At 40.9% G+C, this 26682-nt stretch overlaps 1 protein-coding gene across 2 annotated transcripts in view; it reads left to right on the forward strand.

The window, feature by feature from the left end:
- The window catches only part of THSD4 (thrombospondin type 1 domain containing 4), a 590530-nt gene that overhangs the window by 483320 nt on the left and 80528 nt on the right, over window positions 1-26682 (forward strand). For both annotated transcript variants that reach the window (XM_012801851.2, XM_012801852.2), the window contains one exon: window positions 5398-5602. In XM_012801851.2, coding sequence (XP_012657305.1) covers window positions 5398-5602 — 205 coding nt within the window. The remainder of the gene's footprint in view (window positions 1-5397; window positions 5603-26682) is intronic.

Genomic DNA, 26682 nt, shown 5'->3' on the forward strand with positions numbered 1-26682 from the left:
CCTTCATTCTACGGAAAGCCTGGCTTTCTCCAGTCCTCTGTGGTAACCATGCTTTGAACTTGTTTCTCTATACCCAGGTCACTGTCACCATCCATTCCACCAAAGCTGCACCCTCAGCCTGACCTCTGATCCTTTGGCCTCCAATTTTTACATAATAGTTAAAAACATGGGTTTGGGACCTAGGTTCAAATCCCAGCTCTACCTATGAGCATCAGGGCCTTGGGCAAATTACCTTTTCCTCTCTCCTAAGTTGTAGTTTTCTACAGATTTTAGCAATTTCACAGAACACTTTCCTAAAAGACACTAAGAATAAATTAATTCTTAATTAAATGACAAAAATATAGGTTTAGAGGACTTAGAATATAGTAAAGACCTGGTAACTGTCAGACATTATGATGTTGTGGAAGATGGCAAGAAGGACAAGGACAGTCACAAAGGCTTGTTTACCTCCCACCCTAAGTGTCTCTCAAATCCTCCTTACTCCATATCCTGACCCCTAGTTCAGACTGAGATATTGCAACATCCTCCCAACTTAATATACTCATTGTTAATTATCAGCTTTCTGAAGGAGACTTGATCCTATCCCAGCATGACGTAGAGAATGCAGTAATTCTTCATTGCCAGGTAGCCTGTGATTACCTGTGTGTGTCTAATCACCCCCGTTAGACTCAAATTCCCAAAGGCAGAGGCTGTGTCTGAACCAGCCTGGGATTTCCCAGATGACCTGCCTAGTGTGGTCACTCAGCAATGTCAGTGATGAGATGTATGTTTATATGGTTAGATCTGGTCATGGCTGGTCCTTCTTGTCATTCAGAAACTGGTGCAAGGATCACTCCCTCATCCATACCCTCCTGGATAGCCAGTGTAAATTGTCTCTCATTAGATCACCTGATCCTCTCAATAGGAGAAGGGACAGTTGTCACATGTGTAATTTGCCTGTGACCTCAGAGCTAAAAATAAACATCTTGAACACCTACACATTGCCCGGCCAGTTCTAATTCTGGGTTGTCCCGCCCTCTCTGTGAAGTGGAGGGGGATGTTTGGTAACTCCATGGCAACTCAGTCTCAGGAGCCTGAGTGGCATCTACAACACCAGACAGGTGCTCCAGTGGTTTCTGAAGAAACCGTTAATGGGCTCTGCGGAGGCCGATGTCACTTGTGTGGCCATATGCTTTACTGAAGCCAACCTCTTAGATATCTACCAGGGAAAAACCGCCACACCTTCCCTCCCCATGTCTAGATTCATCCAGAGTGACCGTGCTGGACAGGAAGTCCAGTCGGGGAGTCCATCAAATTCTGCAGAGTATTTTAATACAGTGTCTGAGTCACAAGATCAAATAACATTTTGTCTGCATCTGTGTTTGTGTAGAGTGACCCATGTTTGTGCAAATTCCTTGTAATAATCCCATTAACTGGGCTGGAGATGAGAGTTGCTGTGATGTTTGTCCCATCTTTAGTCACTGTCATTTATCTTGAACTATCCCTTACATCCTCTTTACAGGACAGACTTGGCTAGACTGCCTCTTCTCCCCAGTCTAAGTAGGGCCCACACCACACACCGCACATAGCCAAAGTATCATCTGGAAAACAAGTCTGAGGATGGCCCTCCCTCCTCCAGACATCTGGTGGTGCCAATGCCTGTAGCCCTGCACTTCAGCCTCGGCTGTACACATGCTGTGTTCCTTCCTACCTTTGAACACAGCATTCTTCTTACCTGGAGGACACCTATGAGAATGAGCTCAGTCTGGCCAGTTGAGGGGAGGTGGGAGGAATGGATTGGAGTCTGGGAAAGGGGAAGAGGTGACGTGTCATGAGACAGGGTAGGAAGTGGGTGCCGACCTGCTTTCCTGGCTATCTTCTTCATCCACCACAGTCAGAGGCATCTCCTTAGTTTTATTAGAATATTTTTTAAATCTACTGGTTTTAATTTTTATCTTTCTTTAAATTTCAGTAGATACAGGGGGAGTTTTTTGTTTTTTTGTTTTGTTAAATGAATGAATTGTATAATGCTGAAGTCAGGGCTTCCAGTGCATCCACCCCCAGAATGGTGTACATTGTACTCAATAGGCAAGTTTTTATCCCTCACCCCCTTCTTAGTTTTAGATGTCCATTACACTACTGTCTGGTGAGGTGTATCCTTGTTTAGCTCCCACTTATGCATGAGAACATGAATTTGTTTTTCCATTCCAGAAATACTTCACTTAGGGTAAAGGTCTCCAGTTTTATCCAAGTGGGTAAAAAGACATTATTTCATTCCTTTTATGGCTCATAATATATACCATGGAATATATATCTCTCCTACATTTTTTTTTTTTTGCAGTTTTTGGCTGGGGCTGAGTTTGAATCCCCCACTGCCGGTATATGGGGCCAGTGCCCTACTCCTTTGAGCCACAGGCGTGGCCCATATACCACCCATATCTCCTACGTTTTCTTTATCCACTAATGACGTAATGGGCACAATGGTTAGTTCCATATCTTTGCAATTGTGACTTGTGCTACAATAAACATTTGGGTGCAGTTGTTTTTTTTAATGAAGTGACTTTTCCTTTGGGTATACTCAGGAGTGAAATTTCAGGATTAAAGGATAGGTCTTCTCTTAGTTCTTTGAGGAATTTCCATAGTGTTTTCCATGGAGGTTGCAATAGTTTACCTTTCCACAAACATTGTATAAACTTTGCCTTTTCACCACATGGGCATGAACATCTATTGTTTTTTGACTTTCTAATAATGGCCATTCTGACAAAGGTAAGGCCGTATCTCATTGTGGTCTGAACGTGCATTTCCCTGATGATTAATGATGATGTTGAGCCATTAATGATTTTAGTGCCATTTGGGTATCTTCTTCTAAACAGAAAATCTGTTCATGTTTTTCACCCACTTTTTGATGGGGTCATTTTTTCTTGCTGATATGTTTGAGTTCCTTGTAGATTCTGGATATTAGCCCTTTGTTGGATACAGAGTTTGCAAATATTTTCTCCCATTCTGTAGGTTGTTTGTTCACACTGTTGACTATTTCCTTTGCTGTGCAGAAACTGTTTAGTTTGATTAAGTCCCATTTATAGCCAGGCCCAGTACCTCACACCTGTAATCCTAACACACTGGGAGGCTAAGGTGGTGGATTTCTTGACCTCAGGAGTTCGAGACCAGTCGGGTGTTGTGGTTGGTGCCTGTAGTCCCAGCTACTCCAGAGGCTGAGGCAAGAGTTTCAGGTTGCTGTAAGCAATGATGCCACAGCACTCTACTCAGGGTAACCAAGTGAGACTCTATCTTAAAAAAAAAAAAAAAAGATTCATATATTATTGTTGTTGCTGTGGGATTTTAGTCATAAATTTTTTGCGTAGGCCAACGTGCAGAAGAGTTTTTACTTCATTTTCTCCTAGAATGTTTATGGTTTCAGGTTTTACATTAAGTCTTTAATCTATCTTGAGTTATTTTTTATATATGGTTCAGTTAGAATCTTGCCTTGACAATGGGAGTTCTACTTTCCAAGACCCCTGTTGGTGGTAGCAGTTGTTTATTTGTTTGTTTCAATACAAAGTAGAATCCAAGGGTTTAAGGGTCTGGAAATGATGCATAAAAAACATTTTCCCTATTTTCATACTCCAATGTGCGTGGGGCAGGGGCGAGAAATATTTGAGGGAGGAGAAATACATAGTAAACACGGCATTTGGAGAGGCTAACCGGGGTGGATAAACATCTTGAGATGATGTCCTATCATTGTCAGGAATAATGTTTTACAGAGAAGCTATTTGTGAAGAGATCAGTTATTCCTGATGGACCAGTGTGCACTCGGGAATATGGAAGCAATAAGGCAGAATTATAATATGTTGCCTGCAGAGAGATGGCAATCAAGGGTGAAGTTAAAAGGGAAAGAATGCTCACTTTTGGATTTGACTCTGCCTATTGGATTTGACCTGTAGGACCAGACCCAGGGTTGTGTAACAAAATCAAAAGTGGACTTTGAGTGATTTGCTGCCCACTCTGTCCCTGAGATGTGACCTGACGAGTGCTGTTAGAGTTCAGAAACACAGACAAGCCTGTGATTCAGCAAACATGTGTCCCAAATTGTAGCATGCCACTCTGATTTCACATCTTTCCATATCCTCAGAACCCAGTGAATAAACCTGTAATCCCAATACTTCATTGTCCAAACTTCAATCTGCTCACTTCCAGCTGACCATAGAAATGTGACAGAATTGTTTGTTCAGAACATGAGTCCTAGTGTGGGATTCAGAACATACGATCGTGAACTCTGGAGTCAGAAGCGGAAATCTCCAGAAGGAGAATTCCATGAAGATCACTCCATTCTGTTTCAAAGTTTAATTTTTTATACAAAATAAAATAGCCCCAACAGAAACATGAATGGGGGGGTGCGGCAGATAAAGCCAAAAGATGTTAGGATGAGTAATGGGGACCTTGTTTTGGAGGGAGATTCAGGAAATGTCAGAATTCCTCTAAACACCCATGAGATGGGCTGTACAAAGAACTCCCTGATTTAGAAGCAAATCATGTGGTTTGTTGATGTTTCTGGCCCTTGCTCACCTTATCTTTCTGCTTTGGGAAAAGTGCTTTGGGGTAACCAATGGAAGTCCCCCAGTTCAGCATCTCAGAGCCACAGTTATTGGTGGAGGTTCAGCTCTCAAACCATTTGATTTAATTTCCTAAGAAACTGGGCCAGGGAGTACTACTTTGGGTGGGTATTTGCTAGGTGTTTGTGGTGTCTATAATTTAAAACAGAAGACTTGGGGGCATGCTCCGATTTGGGGTTATTATGGTTCTAAGGCAGTGGTTCTCAACATTCCTAATGCCTCCTAACACCTCGACCCTTTAATATAGTTCCTCATGTTGTGGTGACCCCCAACCATAAAATTATTTTCGTTGCTACTTTACAACTGTAGTTTTGCAACTGTTATGAATCGTAATGTAAATATCTGATATGCAGGATGTATTTTCATTGTTACAAAGGGGTTGCAACCCACAGGTTGAGCACCACTGTTCTAAGGTTTTTCATGTAAATATTCCCAAATGGACCATCCTCTCTCTCCCAGAGACCCAGGGATTTGCTGAACAGCGCCCATGTTCAGCCTGCGTAAATCAATTTCTAGCGCTCCATGTCCTCCCTAGTCTTCTTCCCTATGTTATTTTTTTCCTGACCATCTACCCACCCTACTCCTAGAATGTACATTTCATGAATAACTAGAAAAGAACGTTTTTGCCCAGAGTAGGTGCCGTGTGCACATCTGTTGTGTGAAGAGAAGTGTGAACCTGGGGGGAGGACGGGGAGGAGGAAGGTCACTTCCAGTCCTACCCACTGATCCTCAGCCGTCCCTCCTCTCCTCCTTCCCCCGTGCTCCTGACACGCAGCAACAAGACTCTTTGTTTTCTGCCTCTCCGCAGAGCATCGGCTGTGACGACTACCTAGGCTCCGACAAAGTCGTGGACAAATGCGGGGTGTGTGGAGGTGACAACACTGGCTGTCAGGTGGTGTCCGGCGTGTTTAAGCATGCGCTCACCAGCCTGGGCTACCACCGCGTTGTGGAGATTCCCCAGGGAGCCACAAAGATCAACATCACGGAGATGCACAAGAGCAACAACTACTTGGGTAAGCCCAGTCCTTTTCTAGAGAAAGCCACCTGTCGCTGCTAGCTGATGTATTCCTTTCAAGATCATGAGGTAGACACAGCAGCATCCCGAGATCCTGGGCACGTAGGGAGTGGGGAATGCTGAGTTCCACCTGGCTTTCCCTGTGACATGAGAAGCTTGGATGGAGAAAGTGGTGGGGAGAATCCTTCTTGCAAGTGAACATTTAATCTCTATGCATTTAAACCAGCTTTTCCTCCTCCCAAGAGAAATGTAATTATGAAATAGATAACAGACCAAATTATCACCCTGAAATGGGAGAGGCTCTTTGTAAGCCGGGAGGTCTGCCAGGCTTTGCCTCATTGGGGTTTGAGGCAGTCGGGGCAGTTGATCCATCTGCACTTTCACCCCCTGGAGTCTAAAGCAAAAGTTTTTCACTTCTTTCTGCTTCATCTGCCTAGGGCAACAGGCCTGTAGGTGTTTCCTCTGAACAGCTATAGACCCCTGGACAATCCTTTTAGACAATATCAATATTGAGAGACCATTTTAAACCTGTTTTCTTATAAAAAGAGACCTTTGTTGACCTTCCATCAGATGCAAAGCAGTCATGCAAATTAGTTTTTGCCAATTTCTAATTCACATAGACATGTGTAAATCACTTAACAACATACTATAGGGAGCCATTCCTGAAAGGCTTTTAATGAATGCAATATTCATTTATATTTTAAATTATTTATCAGACAGAAACTTACCTAGCACAAACTATGTACTGGACTTTTGGGGGGTTTTTTGCAGTTTTTTTTTTGGCCAGGGCTGGGTTTGAACCCACCACTTCTGGCATATGGGGCCGGCGCCCTACCCTTTTGAGCCACAGGCGCTGCCCTAGACATTATTTTTAAGCTTTCCATATATTAAATCTTGGAACCCTCTCAACAGCCTCAGTGTGCAGGGGCTGTGTTCTTATCTCCATTTTACAGATAAGGAAACAGGCACAGGGAGGTTGTAACGTGCCAAGGTCATGAAGGGCAACTGGGATTCAAACCCCGGCAATCTGGTTCTGGGTGTGATAATACCCACAGGCAGTCTCGGAACCCAAGTTCCCGACACGTTGGCCATGCAGTAGTCCATGGCTACAGCAGTTGAAAGCCCACAAAGTTTGCAACTTTCAAGTATCAGTATCACCCCAGAAGATAACCCCAGAGCCGGGAACTCCATGTTCTGCATCTCTTTCTACCCAGAAACAGCCAAAACTAACTTCACCTAGTTTAATGGGCTGGCGAAGGAAGGGAAGGCAGATGGGACTCTGAGATAAACGCAGCTAAAGTAGAAAACTATTACAATTGCTCTGGCAAACCCAGGAGCCACCAAAGTGGCAGAAAGCCTAGTTTCCCAGTGAGTGGCTTGTATGTTATTTTTAATAGCAAAAAATACTCTTTGTGTGTTTCCTCCTTTCTTTTGAACTATTATGAGATCACATCTCCATAAATATCCTGTCTCTTAGAATGGAAAAATGTTCTTCTGGGGATTATTTGAAATGTGATTGTGTTCAAATATACCAGCAAACAATGCCACTTTTTATTAGCTTTCTGTTGCTTTTAGTCATTTTTCCCTGGCTATAGTTGGGTCTATTCAGTAAGTAGTTTTCAAGCTGTGCCCACCGAAGATAAAATAGATATTCTGGGTGAATATCCAGTGGATGTCTGAATGGAAAAAGCTCTCAGAGCCTTGGTGTTTCATCTGCGTATAGGAATAAGAATCTTGACCTCATAAGTAGTTGTGAGAATCAGTGAGATAACAGTATTCAGGACCTAATAGAGCCCACGACACTTAGAGAGCTTGTCAGGACATCAAAACTTTGTGGAATGAAAATTCCCTCTCTCCTTAAAAAAGATGACAAAGAGACAGAAGGAAAATGGATGTGCTAAGAGTCAATGGGGAGGGGATTTCGAAAGTCAAGTTCAAGGTCCAATGCCCAAAGATTGGTGGGGTGCATGAGAAATCCACAGGGTCCATGGCAACATTATGTGGTGCCATGTGGACAAAGAGAGAGAGCACAAGCCAAAGAGCAGTGTCTGGTGAAAGGAGAGGCCAGAGGTGAAGAAGGTGAGCTTCGTCCATAGCACTTAAGTCGCAGGGGATGGTCTTTTTAGTCTTCTCTTGTTTTTAATTGAGGCATGACTCATGTACCATAAAATTCATCCTTTTAAAGTGTGTACTGGTTGGGGTGGTTTTTTTCTCTCTTCAGGGGTACCCTTTATCTAATCCACTTTTCTTGCTGAATCTCCTGTTCTGTGAAGTCTGTGTATTTTATGCGTAGGATTGCTTGAGATTATCTGTACGTCATTAGCACACAGATGTATCTAGCAATTTTTGTACACTCTGGCAACTGTTTTGTACTTTATACATTGTCAAACATTAAAACCCCCTGCAAAGAGGTACGTGATGGGTTTCTCCACAGTTTTCCAGGTAACAATGAAGGTTTTGGTTTTCCTATCTTGTGGTTTCTGGCTACGTAAACTGTATTTTCTATAAAATTTGACTTGATACACAAAATCGACTCACCCAATTTGCTTAAGTTTGTTCTGTAGACTAGGCAATATAAAGGAAATGAATAGTTCAAAGTTATATCATTGCTTTTTTAAAAATCGCACAAATTTGCAAGTTTCTTAAGTCTTTTTCCAGAACTTTTTTTCCATAATGACCTCTAGTTACTTGTAATGCAAAGCAAACTTTGCTTATGAAATACTGGTTATTTTTTTTAAAGACTGACTCCCCAAATGTGATAGCAACAAAAAATAAATTTCTATGAAGACAGATTTGTACTGCTAGTGCAGGAGAAGATGGTTTCATCACCTCATTTTAAGGATTTTCCAGAGGCTTCAGTATTTAAATGACTTACCATAGGCTCCTCACTTAATAATAGCCCGCATGCCATACACAGATAGTACTTTAGGCTCCCAAGTGTGTTCACATACATTGTTCTCTGACTTTTTTTTTTTTTTTTGAGAGTTCTCTGACTTTTAAAACTGAACATTATTTATGTATTTGCTTCAAAGGATTCATAGTTACTTACAAATATGAGGTACAGTTACAGAGGTAAGATATGAAAATTGAAATTTAAATATTAAAAACTAAATAGAAAAGGAGGCACGTATAGCAGAAGTCCTGGATGATATGTTAATAGTGATGGTGCCTTAAAGCTAACTCTGAATTTATGGCTTAATTTAGTTTGACTGTCAAGACTTGGCCTGTTCACTCAGACTCTAAAGGCCTGAGGTCTGTGCAGAGCCGGGCGGAGAGGCCAACTCACCGTGATGCTTACTGTTTTCTCTGAGAAGAGCTGAGGAAACCGTGGCATTCAATGGTGCACGTATTTCAAAAGACAAGATGCTTATTTGCTTCATTTTAGCTTGGAAACTGATGTAACTCTGAAGAACTGAGTTCCAAATTTCTGTTTATTTGTATTTGTTTACATGCTTCCAATTATAGACTATTTAGTGGGTTATAGATTCCTAGATTGTTTTTTGTTTTCGTTTTTGTTTTTGAGACAAAATTTCATTATGGTGCCCTCAGTAGAGTGCTGTGGTGTCACAGCTCACAGCAACCTCAAACTCTTGTACTTAAGCAATTCTCTCACCTCAGTCTCCCAAGTACCTGGGACTACAGACGCCTACCGCAATGCCCAGCTATTTTGTTGTTGTTGTTGCAGTTGTCATTGTTTAGCTGGCCCCAGGCTGGGTTTGAACCCGCCAGCCTGGGTGTATGTGGCTGGCACCCTACCCACTGAGCTATAGATGCTGCCTCCTAGGTTGTTTTTTAATGGGAATGATTTTAGGTCCCTTTATCAGTTATAAGCTTTGAATTCTCCTTTTGAATGTGAATTATTCTAAACCAGTGGTTCTCAACCTTCCTAATGCAGTGATGAATTTTCATTGTTACAAAGGGGTTGCAATCCATAGGTTGAGAACCACTCTTCTGAACTCTGCTGTTTGGGGGCGGGGGGGGCTCAAACTAATTTTATTACAATGACTGACATTTTATATTATTTACCTCTTAATAATAAAATGTAAAATTATTTTAGCTGAAATATCAAAGTTTAGCATAGTTTGGTCAATTGAGTTTACTAATGTCATTAGGCAGCAGTTAAGAAATCAGCCATAAAAGCATTCCTTGTGAAAATTGATTATACAAGACCTGTGTTACCTGCCAACATGTTACATTGTCATGGAGTTTTAGACATAGAGAGAATTTTTAAATATCTGTAAGTTTTCAAAAATAAACAAGTAGTCCATTTACTTTTACGCATGTTCTTTCTGTAAAACTTTTAAACAGTACTAATGGTTAGCATTTAAAAAAAATCAAGAAGTGTCATGAATCATCTATAATTTGCAAACTTCATTCGTTGAGTAGTTTTCCATATGTCTTATGCTTGTATGACACTTAATTCCAAAGATTTTTTTCACATGCATTGTAAAAATTTCTAGTTCAATTTCAATATTAGATCTAAACGCCATCCCCACATTTGATCCACTGCCTTCAAGTACAAAGACCTCTTGAACGTAAACAACCACTTTTAACAGTTCTTTGTGTAAGTGCAAATAAATATATATTTGTAATTGATTTTACTACACACATTTGTCGTGATTTGCTTCTTCATTTTAGTATTATATCCTGGGCATCTTTTCATATCAATACATAGAAAGTTAATTCATTATTTTTTTGAGTGCAGAATATATCATACAACAGATGTAATATAATTAATTTATTTAGGCATTTTCCTATTGAAGGATATTGAGATTGTCTCTAGTTTTCTAATATTACGAATCATACTTTAGATTTTGTGACAAGGCACATGAGTTTTTTTCCCTTCCTCCTAAGATTCCATCTAAATGATGCTAAAGAGATTTTTTTTTTTTTTTGAGAGTAGAGTGCCTTGGTAGAGTGCCATGGTGTCACAGCTCACAGCCATCTCAAACTCTTGGGCTTAAGTGATTCTCTTGCCTCAGCCTCCCAAGTAGCCAGGACTGCAGGCACCTGCCACAACACCCAGCTATTTTTTTGTTATAGTTGTCGTTGTTTACCAGGCCCCGGCTGGGTTCAAACCCATCACCACCAGTGTATGTGGCCAGCTCCCTAACCACTGAGCTATAGGCTAAAGAGATTAAAAAAAAAAAAAAAAAGATATAACTTACAACCACCAAGAATACTGGAGGGGAGCATCAGTGGACGAATTTTTGGAAGACAGAAAGCAGATGGAAGAATGTTCGTTCACAGAGAAGAGCAGAGAGAACGTTCACTCACACGGCCTAGGTAACTCCTAGAGGGGACTGGGATGAGGGGTCCCCAGACTGTGAGACAGAGTCCCACGAACCTCTGAGCTCAGGTGGCAACAGGTATGATGAAAGGTAGAAGAGGAGAATGGGGCTGAAAATAGGAGGAGGATGAGGGAAAGAAACCTGTCTAAGAAAGAGGAGCCCCCGCATACCATTCAAAATGCTGGCATTACCTCCTCATCCAGAAAGTAAAGGGAAGTGGGGCAGGGGTGAGAGGTTGGTGCTCCAAGGTTTCAAGATTCATTTCTGAAGTGGAGACAGGTGCAGTTTGCTGACTGGCACCCCATTCTCTCACTTTTCAGAACGTGGCCTGTTACCAAGTCCTAATGATGTGTGCAAGGTTCTCCGGAAGCCTTCCCATTGCTTTTCTCTTAAATAATGGGTAACTGAAAATAACATGAAGGGACAACCAAGGATCACTAGACATTTTTTTAAAAGCCTATAGGATGAAGTACAAAGCCCAAGATAAATACGTGGAAAAGTTGTTTCTGGAAGAAATAGAGCAGATTCTTGGAGAAGAAAACTTAAAGAAAGCATTACTCCAACAAGTAATGCTTCCATGAATATCCCAACATGTATATCCTTTCATACTTGTGTCAATATTTCTGTAGGATAGACTCCTAGAAGTAGAGTTTGTAGGTCAAATGGAATGCGCACACTTAAAAGTCTCAAAAATAAAGCAAATTCCTTTACAAAGTCGCTATACCGATTTACACTTCCACCAAAAGTACATGAAAGAATCCTTTCTCCACACCCTTACCATAATTATTTTGAATGTACTTAATTTTTACTGGAACTTTTTTATTTTTCTTTTCCTGATCACTAACTTTTATTATTCTTTGTACTATTTCTATGAACTTGCCATATTTCAATTGTGTTGAAGAATTCATAGATGTTATGAGTAATAACCATTTTCTGTTCACATCTATTGAAAATATTAGTCTTTATCTGGTGATTCCAACTCTGATTATGCTATCTATTACTCTGTAGTGAAAATTTTAATCTTTATTTGGTCAAGTCTGTCAATCACTTCTTTCATGGCTGTTTTTTCTTACTTGGGAAATTCCTGCCTGCCTCCAGTATTATAAAATTATTATAAAATTATTCTCTAATATGTTCTTCTGTTACTTTAACATTGTAGTTTTATATTTAAATATTTAAAACATCTGGAATTAATTTCCCCGTGTGGTATGAGGTAAAAGTCAACTTTCTTTTTCTAAATAGACTGTTGTCCCAACATCATTTATGAAATTTCCCCACTAATTTGAAATACCATCTCTAAGATACATGAAATATTAATGTACATAGGCTTATGGATTCTCTGAATTGATCTTCTGTGGTACCATATTGTTTTCATTATAGTAGTTTTATCATATGTTTTATTCTTTTGTAGTTCACTTCTCTGCCCCCTCCTCAAATTCCTTCCCAAACACTATGTTCGTTTCCTACATTTCTTTGGATATTTTTATACATTTGTCCTTCTAAACATACTTTGAAATCAGTTTGTCAAACTTAATACAAATTCTTCTGAGATTTTGATTGGGGTTGCAATAAACTTATGGATTAATTTAAAGCAGAAAAGGTGTCTTCACAACACTGACTCTTTCAGTTCAGGAACATAGGATGTCTCCAATTTTACCTTCTTTACTAAAATTTCTTTATGTAGACTTTACATATGTTCTATTAAGATTACTTTTTAGTACTTTACAGTTTTTGCTAATATAGTATATGACATCTTTATTTCCATTCTGTTTTCAATTAGTCATGTTTATATATGTGAAATCAGTTTATTTATGTCCTTATTTTGTATCTGGATATGTGACTAAACTCAGTAGTTCTGATAAATTTTCAGTTGTTTCATTTGAATTTTCTAGATGGCCAGTCATGGTATCTATAGACGATGAAACTGTTATCTTTTTCTCAAGTATTCTACCTCTCCTTTCTTTCCTGTCTTGTTGCCCTTAGAGTCTAAGACTTCTAAAAAATTTTGGAATAACCATAATGATAATGGGCTTCCTTATATTGTTCCTGAAAATAAGAATGCCTCTAATACATATAGGTGTTTGCTGAGGTTTCTAATAGCTACCTTTTTTTGAAAGTAAGGAATTTTCTTCCTGTAACTTGCTTTTAAGAATTTTTACCGGAACCTGACCTTGTTTTTGCTTTCTCACAAGTATCTAAGGATTGATTCTTAGTTGTCCATTTGTATTTATAAAGTTAGTAGATCGCTGCTTATTATAGGTATATTATTAAGTAGGTTTCCTTCACAGTTACCTTTATCTGTTTTTTGCAACTGATGTTTCCTCCAAATGGAGCAGAACCCAGCATGCTGCTGGGCTGCTTGTCAGGCAGATTTCCTCTGAGTGTCCCTGGGCCCAGGAAGGACAGACAAACAGACACAAAATCACCATCCTTAGAGCTATGCAAGGATTCGATAGGGTAATAAACATGACTTACCTAGTATTACAATGAGTGTTATATATACCTTTCCTGCCCTTTGCCAAGCTCTAATATTTATCAACAACTGCTTAACAGAACTCAAGCTTTCCTTGCAACAGCTAAATAGAAAACAGCCTTCCCTTCTGCCTCACTGCCAGAAGCCTTCAGGATTATGCCAACCCAGGTGTAAAATTGTGTCCCTTTCTTCTTAAACATCAAAAGCCTACCTGATAACTTAATTGCTCGAGTTGTGTGTCCTGATGGCTTTTCCACCCACCTGTCTGTCTAGGAGTCATTCTCTTTACCCAGAAGAACCAAAAAGATAAACAAAGTAGACATGCACGTCCAGTGTGTCGCCGGTGCTGCCCTCACTTTCATCAACAAGTGGGCGCTCGTTGATGTGTTAGCACCGAGTGGGCGTCACGACGTGTTAGCCCTCCCAGGATGCCGCCAGTGCTCTGCTCCCGTCTAGTCTCCAGTTCTCAGCTTTGTCTTCCATTGAAATTGGCCTTTGCAGAGCTGCTGTTTCCAGCTAGGATACACTTGGACAAGTTCTTTAACCTTTTTTGAGATTCAGTCTCCCTGCAGATAAAATAGGAGCACAAATAGAGCTTCACAGACCGATTAACTTTAAATGAGATGATGAAGGTAAAATACCTAGCATCTCATAACTGTGAGTCCCTGCATCTCCCTGGACCAGTGGCCCTCACCCAGCTGCACACAGGCATCGTGAGAGGCATGCTGTTCAAGGCCTGTTAGAAATACACGATGCCCGAGTGCCACCTGCAAATTTAATTAGTCTGGGGTACAGCCTGGGTATCAGGATTTTTTGAGCTCCTCAGGTGATTGCAATGTCCCTCCAGGGTAAATGACCATTTCTCTCTGCCAGTAAGTGTCAACCTGGGGCTACTTTGTACCCCTCCCCTATACATCTGACAATGGCTGGAGGCACTTGTGATTGTCACAACTGGAGCAGAGGAGGGAGAGGCAGATGCTGCTGGAATCTGGTGAAAGAGGCCAGGGATGCTGCTGAACACCCCACAGTGCACAGGACAGCCCCCTCAACAAAGAATTGTCTAGCCCCAAACCTCAGGAGTGCTAAGAAAGAAAGCCTGGCCTATGTGGTCGCTAAAATCCCTTTTGGTGCTGACGTTTTACAGGTCCTTTATTTCAAAATGCTGTTTAAAAAGTAATAACAAATATCTAAGGTGCTGTTGGGATGACTTTGATCTACCATTAAGTTTACATTCATCAGCTCAGTCTGAGCCCTTAGCTTCAAGTCCAAGCCCCATCCTTCCATTTACTTTCAATATTTCATTCAATGTGTTGGCAGAGGGCCGCTAGGCTGCTTATCTCTCAGCAGCTGTGAGGCAGCCCCTGCGCCAGACGTTCCAGCTTAAGACGCCTCTCTGTAACCTGCCCATCCTTTCTTGCTTTCTTAATAATGGCAGAAGAATAAAGACGGAAAAATGGAGAAACAAAGAAAGTTAGTAGCTTTTCCTTTGGATTCTCATTTGACTTTGATCGTATCTCCAGGTTACATTTGCCAGGCTCCAGGCTTTGTTATAGTTCATCTGTTTACGTGTCTGAGAACAGTGAGGCCGTGTACTCCTTGTGAGGACCAACAGGCCAGGGTTGGACAGTACTTCTCCCGAGGACCTGCCCTGAGCTAAAAACTGTGCTAAGGAGATGGAACAGGGTGGCACTGGCTCTCCTGTGGCCCCTGGGTGAGTATGTGGTCTGTTTGGGGGGCTGAGCCCACCTTGGTCGTACAACCCCGCTCATGATACTGGAGTCAGGTTATTACTCACTGGACCACTGGCATCCTGGCCCAGCGCCTCTATCATTTCACCCTCACAGCACTCACACAGGCAGACCTAGTGTCATCACCTGCGTGTTATAGATGACAACACTGAGCCCGCCGTGGTGGAGGGACCTGCCTGTGGTATACAATTTGTGAGTGGTGGAGTCAGGACTCAACCCCGGATTCAGGCCTCACGCCTAATCTGCATTCTGTGGGTGTGACTGTGCCATCCGCAAGAAAATGTGGTGGGCGTGGGATGAGGATGTGTGTCTTTTCTCCCTCTCCCCACACCAAGAAGGAAAACGTGTCCCCTTAATTCCCTGCAGCCTTCTTGCCTCCTTCTCCACCCTGCCCTTATCTCAGACTTGACTAAAATCACATGCCCGCCCCCCACTCCGTGACTCCTGGGGCCCGACTGCCATAGTTCTAGCTTAGTCACTGCACTTTCACCATCTCGCCTCAGCAGACTGCTTCTGAAACTAGCTTTTCTAAGAGTATCCAGCTCTTAAAAAGCGGAGGGGGAGGGTAGGTGGAGGGAGGGCGATTGCTAGGATCACGCCTATGATTTATCCTATAAGGGTACGTGTAAATCTTTCTGAATGTGGAATATAAATGTCTTAACACAACAACTATGAGAATGACATGAAGCCTGTGTTGGCCAATTGGATGAAAGTATTTCAAATTGTATATGGAAACAACACACTGTACCCCATGATAGTATTAATATACACAACTATGGTTTAATAAAAAATTTTTTAAAAAATTTTTAAAAAGCATAGAACATTTGGGGGGACTAAAACATCAAAGATGGTTTCTTTTTTATCATGGTAAAATATATATATATATATCTGTGTAAAATTTATCATTTGAATGATTTTAAGTGTTTACTTCAGTGGCATTACGTATATTCACAGTGCTATGCCACCATCACCCCATCCATCTGCAGGATTTTTATCATCCCAAAAGCTGCGCCCAGTAAACAATAAGTCCCTGTCTTCCTCCTGAGGCCCTGGGCCTGGTGCTTCCTACATCTGCCTTCTCTTGGGGCCCATGCCAGTGCGACCACATGGTGTTGGGCCTTTGTGTCTGTTTTATTTCACTTAGCATGATGTTTTCAAGATTCTTCCATGTCGTGCTGCACATCCGGATTTCATTCCTTTTTTATGTGTGTTCCACATTGTGTGTATCCATCTGTGGGTGGACACTGGGCTGTTACCTTCTTTTGGCTACCTCGAATGGTGCTGCTGGGAAGACTGGGGTGCAACTCTCTGTTTGAGTCACTGCCTTCATTTCTTTTGGGTTACGTGTATATACCGTGGGGTGGAATTGCTGGGTCATATGGTAATTCATATTTAACGTTTTGAGAAACCTCCAGCCAAACCATTTTCCATAGCGGCTGCCCCATTTTATCTCCCCACCAGTGTTCCAATTTCTCCACATCCTCGCCAAGACCTCAAGTGTGTTTCTGAAAGAGAATTTAAGCAGGTGATGTGACACAGTGTTCTGCTTTTGGGCACCAGGACAAGACGCTGAGATGGGCTTTGTGGCCTTCCTCAGGTCTGGGCTGCAGGTCACAGCAGCCTCAGGACAGTCAAGCCACAGACAGTCCAAAGTGATATCCGCATGCTGGCCGGATGTCCCTCCCCAATGCTGGCTGGTGAGGAAGGTGACCATCCAGTGTTTGTTTTTTTATTTGGACTCAGTTCTCGCCTTTTCCTCAACACAAAGCTTATGTGATTCCTGTCCAAAGCCAAAGCTCCACAAAACAAAGATCCCCTGCCAAGGAGCCCGTGGCCCCTCGTTGGGACTTGGAAAGATGCTGTTGTTTGTTGTAGAGCTCCTGGCCTTAATTTCACATTACATACTTTCCACCTGGTGTCTGACAGCACTGCCCTTTGATTTAGGAAAGCTCTGATGTGCTTACATCTGTCTACAGGGGCTTTCTCTTCACTTTCACAGTCGCTTTGCCTTGAAAAGCTTTCAGATACACTAGGGCAAGCTGCAGTGGACCCCACCCACCCCACCGCGGCTGTCTCACACTCCCGCTCTGTCCTTGGCACCTGCTGCCTTGGAAACAGAAGGCTGAGTCCCCTGTTTGCACTTGGGTTTGCCTTTCATTTTGTGGGGAATAGTTAAGCTGGGGGGTTTGTTTGGGGGAGGTTTTTGTTTGTTTGCTTGCTTTTAATTGTATGGTCTATCTCAGAAATATGCAAAGCGCCCACACCTGCTTTTCCACACCTAATGGGATGCTTTCCTCAAGTGCAGGAAACAGCTGCTGAGCAACCTGAGTTTGGGATTTTTATGGAAGTGATTTGACACCTCCATCCTTGGTCACATCTCCCAGCCAGCTCTAGGCAAAGGCGCCTCCAGACAGCATCTTCTCCTGGGCTGCTAATCACTCCCAGGTGACCTACCTGGATTAGGGGAATAGCTCAGAACCCATTATCTGTGTGTCACTCGGAGGGTATTGCTGTCCCCCCCAACCGTCTGTTCCCTAACTCACTGGGAAGTGCATTTAAGCCTTCCCTCTTTGAATCAAAGTCTTGCTTTTTGAAATGTGTTGAGCTACCACATTAGGGCATTAATACATGTTAAGCCCCAAGAAGCGCTATCTAAGGTTTATACAACATTTAGTAAATATAGCTGACTTAATGAAAGAGAAGTGACGCCTGGGAAAAACAATAATCATGAGGCTTGAGGCTTTCTGAACCAGCAGCTGGGGCGGCCCACCTGCTGCCCCTCCGTGGTGGTCGCTCTCATTTGGAAGCCTCTCTTGCTGTCTCTGGAGGGTCAGAGCTTCAGAAACATGAGATCAGCCTTCTAAGGTTGCCCCTGCCTCTCTCCCGTCTCACTTTCTTCCCACAGAAGTTGAGAAGCCCTTTTCCTTCTTCCCGTAAGCGGACGTCTAGTCAGGTTCTGCTCTACTTCCACACCTTCCATTCTTGCTGATAAATCCCTGAAGGGGTGGGCTTTCAAGGTCAGCCTCCCTTCTCCCCCTCATGGTTGGCCCTTTCTTAGCTCTCCTTTGGCTATTTTAGCATCAACAGCTCTAAGAATAACTGTTGGCATCTCCTTAGTCTACCCTACCCTTTCTCCAAGCCAGACACCATTCCTTGAAACCATATAAATGTCAGCATGGGAAAGAGCCACTCCTTCTGTCTGAATTGATCATTCATTTTTCTCCTTGGAAAATGTGCTTTCACAGAGCCCTGCCCTGTAACTTCCTTTCTGGCCTTCACAGTCACACCTATATCTGTTATGGTTTGGGGGCACATTTTGTCTGCTCGTTCAGAATCTGTTTTTCCCCTTATTATCTGGTATTTCCATCATCTGAACCCTATAGGAAGCAGTTTGCTTTCTTTGATTAAGGAAGGCATTGCTCTGTATATGGCTAGGTACTCTCTAAAGACCGTCTTGGGCAGTAGCGGTGCAACTTCTGGCTCTCTGGTCTTTGCTCAGTTACTCGACCTCTCTATCTATCATTTTCTTCTTCGGTAAGATGAATTGATGATAACATTTATCTCGTAGGCTTGTGGGGAAGATTAAAAAAGATAATACTGGTAAAACAGCACAGTGATGGGCACAAAATACTATACTTAACAAATATCAGATGTTACTATTATAAATTTTTTATTGTCATCATTATCCAAACATTCTGGTTATAAATCCATACATTTTCACTTTGAGACCTTATCTTTCCAAAAGCTAACGGCCATTTATTTACTTGTTTAGAGGCAGTCTCACTATGGGTAGAGTACCATGGCATCATCATAGCTCACAGCAACCTTAAACTCTTGGCCTCAAGCAATCTTCTAGCCTCAATTTTTCTATTTATAGTAGAGTCAGGGTCTCATTCTTGCTCAGTCTGGTCGTGAACTCCTGAGCTCAAGCAATCTGCCCACATCGGCCTCCCCGAGTGCTGAGATTACAGGTGTGAGTCACCACATCTGGCCAGGCCATTTATTTCTAACCATGTCAAGCTAGTAGTCAATATCATAATTTTAGGCACTCGCCCTTATAACTGACAGTGAAATAAGATCAAAGACTGTGTGGATCATATCCACTGAAGGAGGTGTCCCCTAAGTCAGCTAATTGGCGTGAGGTGGTACCAAAATGTTCACAGGTGCAATCAGAAGTTGATCATTGCTTATATGTAAGACCTGGGCAAGAATGAGGAGTGGCAATTGTATGCCCTACTTTAAATGTGAATGCTGACTTTATATTCTGTAGTATGTTCATCTTTAAAATATTCAGTGGTGCCTCGGAGATCCAGACAACAATGAAATTTCTGCTGTAAGCATGTGAGTCATGTACATGTTTCCTCAGCATGGGGCCCTTTGGAGCCCATGTGGTGCAGAACCTCCTGGAAGGGGTGGAGACATGGTTCAACCCAAGGTCTTTGTGGCCATGCTTAATTCGTTATAGTTAAATAAGTTAAACTTCTCATCATAGAACTTTATTCCCCTTCTCAAAGCACAAGTGAAAAAGAGATGCCTGTTTTAAGTGCCAGAAGCCTAATATCCAAGCAGAGCCATGGGCTGGCCTAGCACTTCTTATTTGTTAGACAAGCATTTTGGTGAAGTACTAAGTATGAATACTCAGGGAAAGTACCCAGATGAAGAAATAGAACTTTATCAGCATCCTAGAAACCCTTTCCAAGGTCCTCCCTCAATCACTGACCATCCCCCCACCCTGGCATAGGACCCGCTACCCTAATCATTAACACCATAGATGATTTTAGTGTTTTTTAAAAATCTTATACATGGTATAAATGGAATAAATCAGTACATACTATCTTGTATCTGGCTTTTTTTTCCTCATGATTTTTAATATTTACCTTGGAGTATAGCACAAAATGAGGAGGTGCATTTCTTCCTAATATGTAGCCAATTTTTTCCCACTCAATTTGTTGAGTGGCTCGTTTGTTCAACATTGGAATGTTCGGAATGCGCTAAGTCATCATACTTATGGGACGTCTGTTTCATGACTGTTTGTTCTGTTCCAATTATGTGTCAAATAATTTCTGTGCCACACAGTATTTTGTCTATCATAGCTATAAAATGTGTTTTAATATTTAACATGGCAAATCTCCCCTCCTTATAGATAATCTGTCATGTTTCTATTCCACGTGAATTTTGAAACCATTTTGTCACATTCAAGAAAAAAAAAATCCTATTGGTATTTTCACGTGCCTGTGTTAAATTCATTCTATAAACATGTACTGAGCCCTTACTGTGTGACAGACTGTTCTGGGCACTGGGAATACCACAGAGAACAAGGGCACACCTGACCCTGATGACACATTCTAATGACAACAAACGGAAAGAATTTTGATGGTGCTATAAAGAAAATAGAACAGGCCTAGTGTGGTGGTTCCCAGCACTTTGGGAGGCTGGGATTGGAGGGAAGCCAGGAGTTTGAGACCAGCCTAGGCAACATAAATGAGATTCCCCCCATCTCTAAAAAAAAAAAAAATTTTTTTTTAATTAGCCACACCTGTAGTCCTAGCTACTTGGGAGGCTGAGGAGGGAGGATCGTTTGAGCTCAAGAGTTCAAGGTTGCAGTGAGCTATGATGGCACCACCGTACTCTAGCCTGGGCAACAGAGCAAGACCCTGTCTTTTAAAAAACAAGAAGAACGGCCGGGCGTGATGGCTCACGCCTGTAGTCCCAGCACTGTGGGAGGCCGAGGCGGGTGGATCACCTGTGCTCAGAGGTTCGAGACCAGCATGAGCCAGAAGGAAAGCCAGAGTGAGACCCCATCTCAACCAAAAAAAATTGCCGGGCATTCTAGCAGGCACCTGTAATCCCAGCTACTTGGGAGGCTGAAGCCAGAGAATCACTTAAACCCAGGGACCCAGGGGTTGGCAGAGGTTGCTGTGAGCTATGTACCCTACTGAAGGACACAAAATGAGACTCTATCTCCTCCATTTAAAAAAATAAAAAATAAAAAAGCAAAAAAAAAAAAAAAACTGGGCGGCGCCTGTGGGTCAAAGGAGTAGGGCGCTAGCCCCATATGCTGGAGGTGGCGGGATCAAACCCAGCCCCAGCCAAAACTGAAAAAAAAAAAAAAAGAAGAAGAAAAAGAAGAAAATGGAACAAGGGACTAGGAGAATGAGTGACTAGCCGAAACTGTAGGATGCTATTTGAGTTTGGTAGTTTTCTTGAATTTGAACCTGAATCATACAAAGAGTAGATCTGTAAATCAATTTGTGGGCAGTAAACATGTTTAGACATTCAGTCTAAGAATATAGCATTTTTTATATTCATTCAAATAGTTTGTTACTTTCAGCAAAATTTGTGCATTTCCCATATAGATTTTCTGCATTTCTTGTGAAGACTGGTCATCAGTATTTAATTGTATTTCATTGTGTAATAATGATGATGATGAAGAACAGAATCTATTTCTATTTTATTTTCAAAGTTGTTATCAGAAAAATTATGAATTTCTGTTATTTACCTCTATCTGGCCACTTTGTTGAACTTTTATAAATTCTGAGTATTTTTAATTGATTCTCATGGTAATCTAATGATACGATCATATTATACAGAAATAATAACATTGCCTCCTCGTTTATAATAGTCCTAACTCTGATTTTTTTCAGTGATATATACAAAAACTTCTAAAACAGTGGTGAACAAGTGGTAGCAGACACTCAATCTCTGATTTTAATTTGAATGCCACTAATTTTCACTATCAGGAAAGATAGAAGTATGCTCGATAAATATGTTCAATGAATATATGATTTCATGTTCCTTAGTGGTATAAGAAAATCTATTTCTAATTTTGTAAGGTTTTTTTTGTTTGTTTTAACCAGGATGAGTTTATATGTCATTTGGCTTCTATTTAAATGATCTTTTTCCTAAAATTTTCTATATGATATCATCCTTGCATTCTTGGAATACACTCTGCTTATCTTGGTCAGTGACTCATTTAATGTTCTGTTGAATTCAGTTTGCTAATACTGTACCTAGGATTTTTAAAAATCTGTATTCCGAAGTGAAATTGGCCTCTTTTTTTCAATTTGTGCTACCTTCCTGCAGCTTAGGTTAGCTTTCCAATTTTTATATGCTCTGAAAAGGCTTTAGGTAATGATCTATTCCTTTAGATGTGTATGAAAATTTACTAATTAAAAAAACATCTGGTGTAAAATCTTTTGGGAAGAAATTATTTTTGCTAACTTTTAAAAATTCTTCTGTGGCTATTCATCTATGATGTTTTCTTAATTACCAGTTCAGGAATTTTTTAAACTTACTTTTTCGTGGAGAGTTTCAAATTTTATTCTAGTATAGAATTCCATATATAATGCACTTATAATTTCAGTGACATCTATTCTCTGTTTTAGTTGCAATATTGCTTATTTGGGCTCTGTTGATTTTTTCTTTATTAAATTTGCTTGTTTAAAGTTTTCTGGAGATGATCTCTCAGGTTCTAATATGTGTTTTTCTTTTTCGAATGCATAAACTTTTGTTTTAAGATTTCTACCTTGTTTTAAAAGAAATGAGTATTTAAATCTCATCAATTCAATAAGTGGCATTTTCATTCATCTGTTTTCTCCATGAGTGGTTCTCAAATAACTTTCATCTCCAAATCCCTTTCCACTCTCAAAAGGTATTGAACACCCCAGAGACCTTTTGTTTATGTAAGTTATATTTATTGATATCTATAATATCTAAAATTTAAACTGAATTTTGAAATTTATGATTTTGTTTTAAAATAACAAAAACTCATGTAGTACAGTAACAGTTCTTTAGAAAAGTGGCTATTTCTCCAAGTGAAAACATTTTGGGAAGAGTAGCAAGCATCATTTTACAGTTCTGTAAATGCTGTATCTTTCATGTCTTTGGGAGGCTGGGATGGGAGGGAGGCCTAGAGAAGACAGCTGGATCATCAGAGCTTCTTCTGCATTCAATCTATTGTGATCATGTTGTTTTGGCTGGAGTATATGAAGGAAACCTGGCTTCACATGGAAAAATGGAGAAGTAGTTTGGTAGTCTTTTCATATAATTATGGATCTTTCCCTTTGATGCTACACCAACCTAGAAAAGTGTTAGTTTCTTAAAGGTTAGTTTTAATGTGGAATCTGAAACTGTATCAGTAAATTTGTCAAGCTCTCTACATTCATGAGAAAATGAGAGAGAGAAAGGCAGATACCATCTTAGTGTTATTATGAAAATAGGTTTGATTTTACAGACCCCTGAAAGAGCTTAAGGACGACACTTTGACAAACTCTGTTCTAAGTATGTATAATTTTTTTTAAACTTTTTTTTTGGTCAGGGCTGGGTTTGAACCCGCTGCCTCTGGTATATGGGGCCAGCGCCCTACTCCTTGGAGCCACAGGCACCACCCTTTTTTAACAACTTTTCACTTGCTGAGCACCTGTGGCTCAAGCCGCTAAGGCGCCAGCCACATACACCTAAGCTGGCAGGTTTGAATTCAGCCCAGGCCCACCATATAACAATGGTGGCTGCAACCAAAAAAAATAGCCGGGCATTGTGGCAGGTGCCTGTCTAGGCAGGAGAATCGCTTGAGCCCAGGAGCTGGAGGTTGCTGTGAGCTGTGATGCCAAGGCACTTTACCTAGGGTAGAGCTTGAGGCTCTGCCTCAAAAAAAAAAAAAAAAAAAAAAAAACTTTTTACTCCCAAATAATACTCAATTTAGGGAAAAATTGCAAAGATAGTATTGAGTGACCATAGACCCTTCCCCTAGTTTCCCCTAACATGAACATTTTAAAAGTTGTGGTAAAATATACATAACATAAAATGCACCATTTTAACCATTTTAAATGTATGGTTCAGCAGCATTAAGTACTTTCATATTGTTGTGTAATCGTCACCACCACCCATCTATAGAACTTTTTTCAACCTCCAAAACCGAAATTCTATACTTGTTCCGTGTAAGTTTGATTTACTCTTTAACCCGGAACTATTTAAGGCATTTGTTAATGTTTACTGTTTCAGTACTTATATTTGTGCCATTAATATCTGATTTTATTGCCTTGAAGAATGTGGTCTCTGTGATCCCCAGGGCCAAGGAGAGGAAGAAAAGTAAGAGAAGTTTCCTCTGTCTAATGAGTGAATCAGAGTTATAGGCTGACATCACACACCAAAAAGATGACTGTTCTCCGCTTAGCAGAACCTTTGTTTTGAGATGCTCAGAGCACTGTTCCTTCATCATTTCATCAGTCCCATCTTCCCACGGTATAAACCATGAAATCAGAACACAATGGGACAGAGAGAGGGATAGTATGATGTTTTACCCACAGATGCCATACTGTTAAGCTTGGGTGATAAGAACAAGGAGAGAAGAAAGAATCCCTAGAGCTGTGCTTGAGGGAAAGCAAAGTTGGCAGGGTGGTGGCAGGAATTATTAGTGCATTCTGTTGCTTCAGTTTCTGGGGGGAAAGTAGCAGTAAGATAAGGTAAAAATTTCTAGCCATTCTGTGCCAGACTTTTTCCATAAAAAGCCAGAAAGGAAATATTGTAGGCCTTGCAGGCCATGCGCTACTTTGTCACAACCATTCAACTCTCCTGTTGTAATGCAAAAGCAGTGACAGTTTCCAATAAAACTCTATTTATAAAAACAGATGGTAGGCAGTATTTGGTCCACAGGATATAGTTTGCCAACCCCTGCACTTAATGAATGGCTAGTAGACCTGCAAACTGGTTACTCCTCACCAACTGACCACCATAAAGGAGAAGTCCACCAGTGCATAGATGAACAGTAACCAAGCCAATGGGCAGTCCCATGCCCTGGCTAGTAGCAGGCCCCAATGCTGGCCGTCACTCGTCATTCCAACATTTAGCTGAGAAATGTTTCATAGTCAACTCTGACCATAAAGCAGATGGTGGTTATTAACCACTAGAGAATAAAAATTATACCGCAGACTTTTTACTAGATGGTCACCTTCTTCATTTATTTGTTCTTTGGGACTATTAAGCCCACCTCTTACTGTCATTATGTTCTACTGTTTTATTAATAAATGATAATTTTATTTTGCATAAATTTATGACTGACTTTAGTTTTTAAAAGTTGTGAGATCTTTGCTGTTTGGATCGGGAAGCCATAACGAGGGCATCATTGTTCCCGCTGACAGCACGCTCTATTTTTAGGAAACAGATGTAAGAGAAAACAAGACACCACTTAAAGGGCTGAGCTCATGAGCTAAACTTAAAAACTATTATCTCAGAAATTGATCTGTGTCAAACACTAATCGGTCAAAAATAATCTGAGTGCACATATCTGCAAATTATAAGTGCAAATTGTAGCTATCTGTCCATTCTTTTATTTGTTTATTCACTCGACAGACATTTACTGGGAATCTATTACGAGCCACGTCTTTAGGCTGCCATTACGGCTTGAGTTACAGTCTGTTGTAAATGTTTGTTTTGCTTAGATATGTTCATCTTTGTGTATTCTACACAATAATTGCTTCTACCTTCCCTTTTAATGAAAAACGATCCTGGAGCACAAATCTGTATTTCTCCCCTTTATTTCTAATGCTCCACAGTTCCCAACTGGATCCCTTTGCGTGCAATAAAGCGCTTAGCACATGATCCTGATTTACTAACCAGCTTTACAATCCAGTCTTCTGTTTTAAGCTCCATCCAGAACTCGTCTCATAATTTCCCTATAGTTCCCACAGGTTGCAAAGACCATGTCCCTTTCTGCCTTTAACAGTTTGGGGAGAATTACTCATCACCAGGACCCAGACTTCACCCGAAAGATGAGAGCGTTTACACGCTCAAATGAATTAATCCTGAGGTAATATTCTGAATTGTGTCCTAATTTTAAAAGAAACTCCATTTAATTCACAAAATTGGAAAGTAAAATGTAGAAAAATGTTATTCTAGGTAATAAAATCTTTTCCCAACCTTTCATAATCAGTTCCAGCCCAGATGACAAGCTTATTAGCAGAAATAATGGAGGGGAAAAGGGAAATTAAAACCTTCATAATTAAAAATAATAGCATTCTTCTATTAAATTACCTGTTTAATAACCTTAGTTGTTTTTGGAAGGGTTTTATTTATTTATTTGTGTGTGTGTGAGAAAGAGAGAGATACCCATAATGTTTTAAAACCTATGTTTGAGGGCAAAATGTTAACATCTTGGAATAATCACCCACTGCCAGTTTTTTTAATCTTTTAGTCACTCACTTACTTTGACATTTCCATTTCCAGTTGTGACAGATGTTCCAGAGCCACCTGCATGTGGTTCTTGAAAGCAAGGCCATTTACCTGCCCACTCTCTGTGTCGGCACCTGAGATAACACACGTGAAAGTCTTTATCCATCTTCAGGTGTCAGGCAAGAGCTGGGATCCCACACTCGGCAGCTCTGGCTTCAGAAGCAGCATCCATGAAGGGGTAGTGGGGAGAGCCCTGGACTTGCTTTGAATTCTGTATCTACCACTTAGCAGCTCTGTAGTCTTGAGCATTGTTACTTGAACTCTGAGAGTCTCCTCTTCCTCACATATAAAGTGAGGGTAATAGAAAAGTGGAGAGGATTAAAGGAGATGATACCTAAAG

The sequence above is a fragment of the Otolemur garnettii genome, unplaced genomic scaffold (assembly GCF_000181295.1).
Source record: "Otolemur garnettii isolate 467f Iridium unplaced genomic scaffold, OtoGar3 scaffold00011, whole genome shotgun sequence".
In the NCBI taxonomy this organism is placed as follows: Eukaryota; Metazoa; Chordata; class Mammalia; order Primates; family Galagidae; genus Otolemur; species Otolemur garnettii.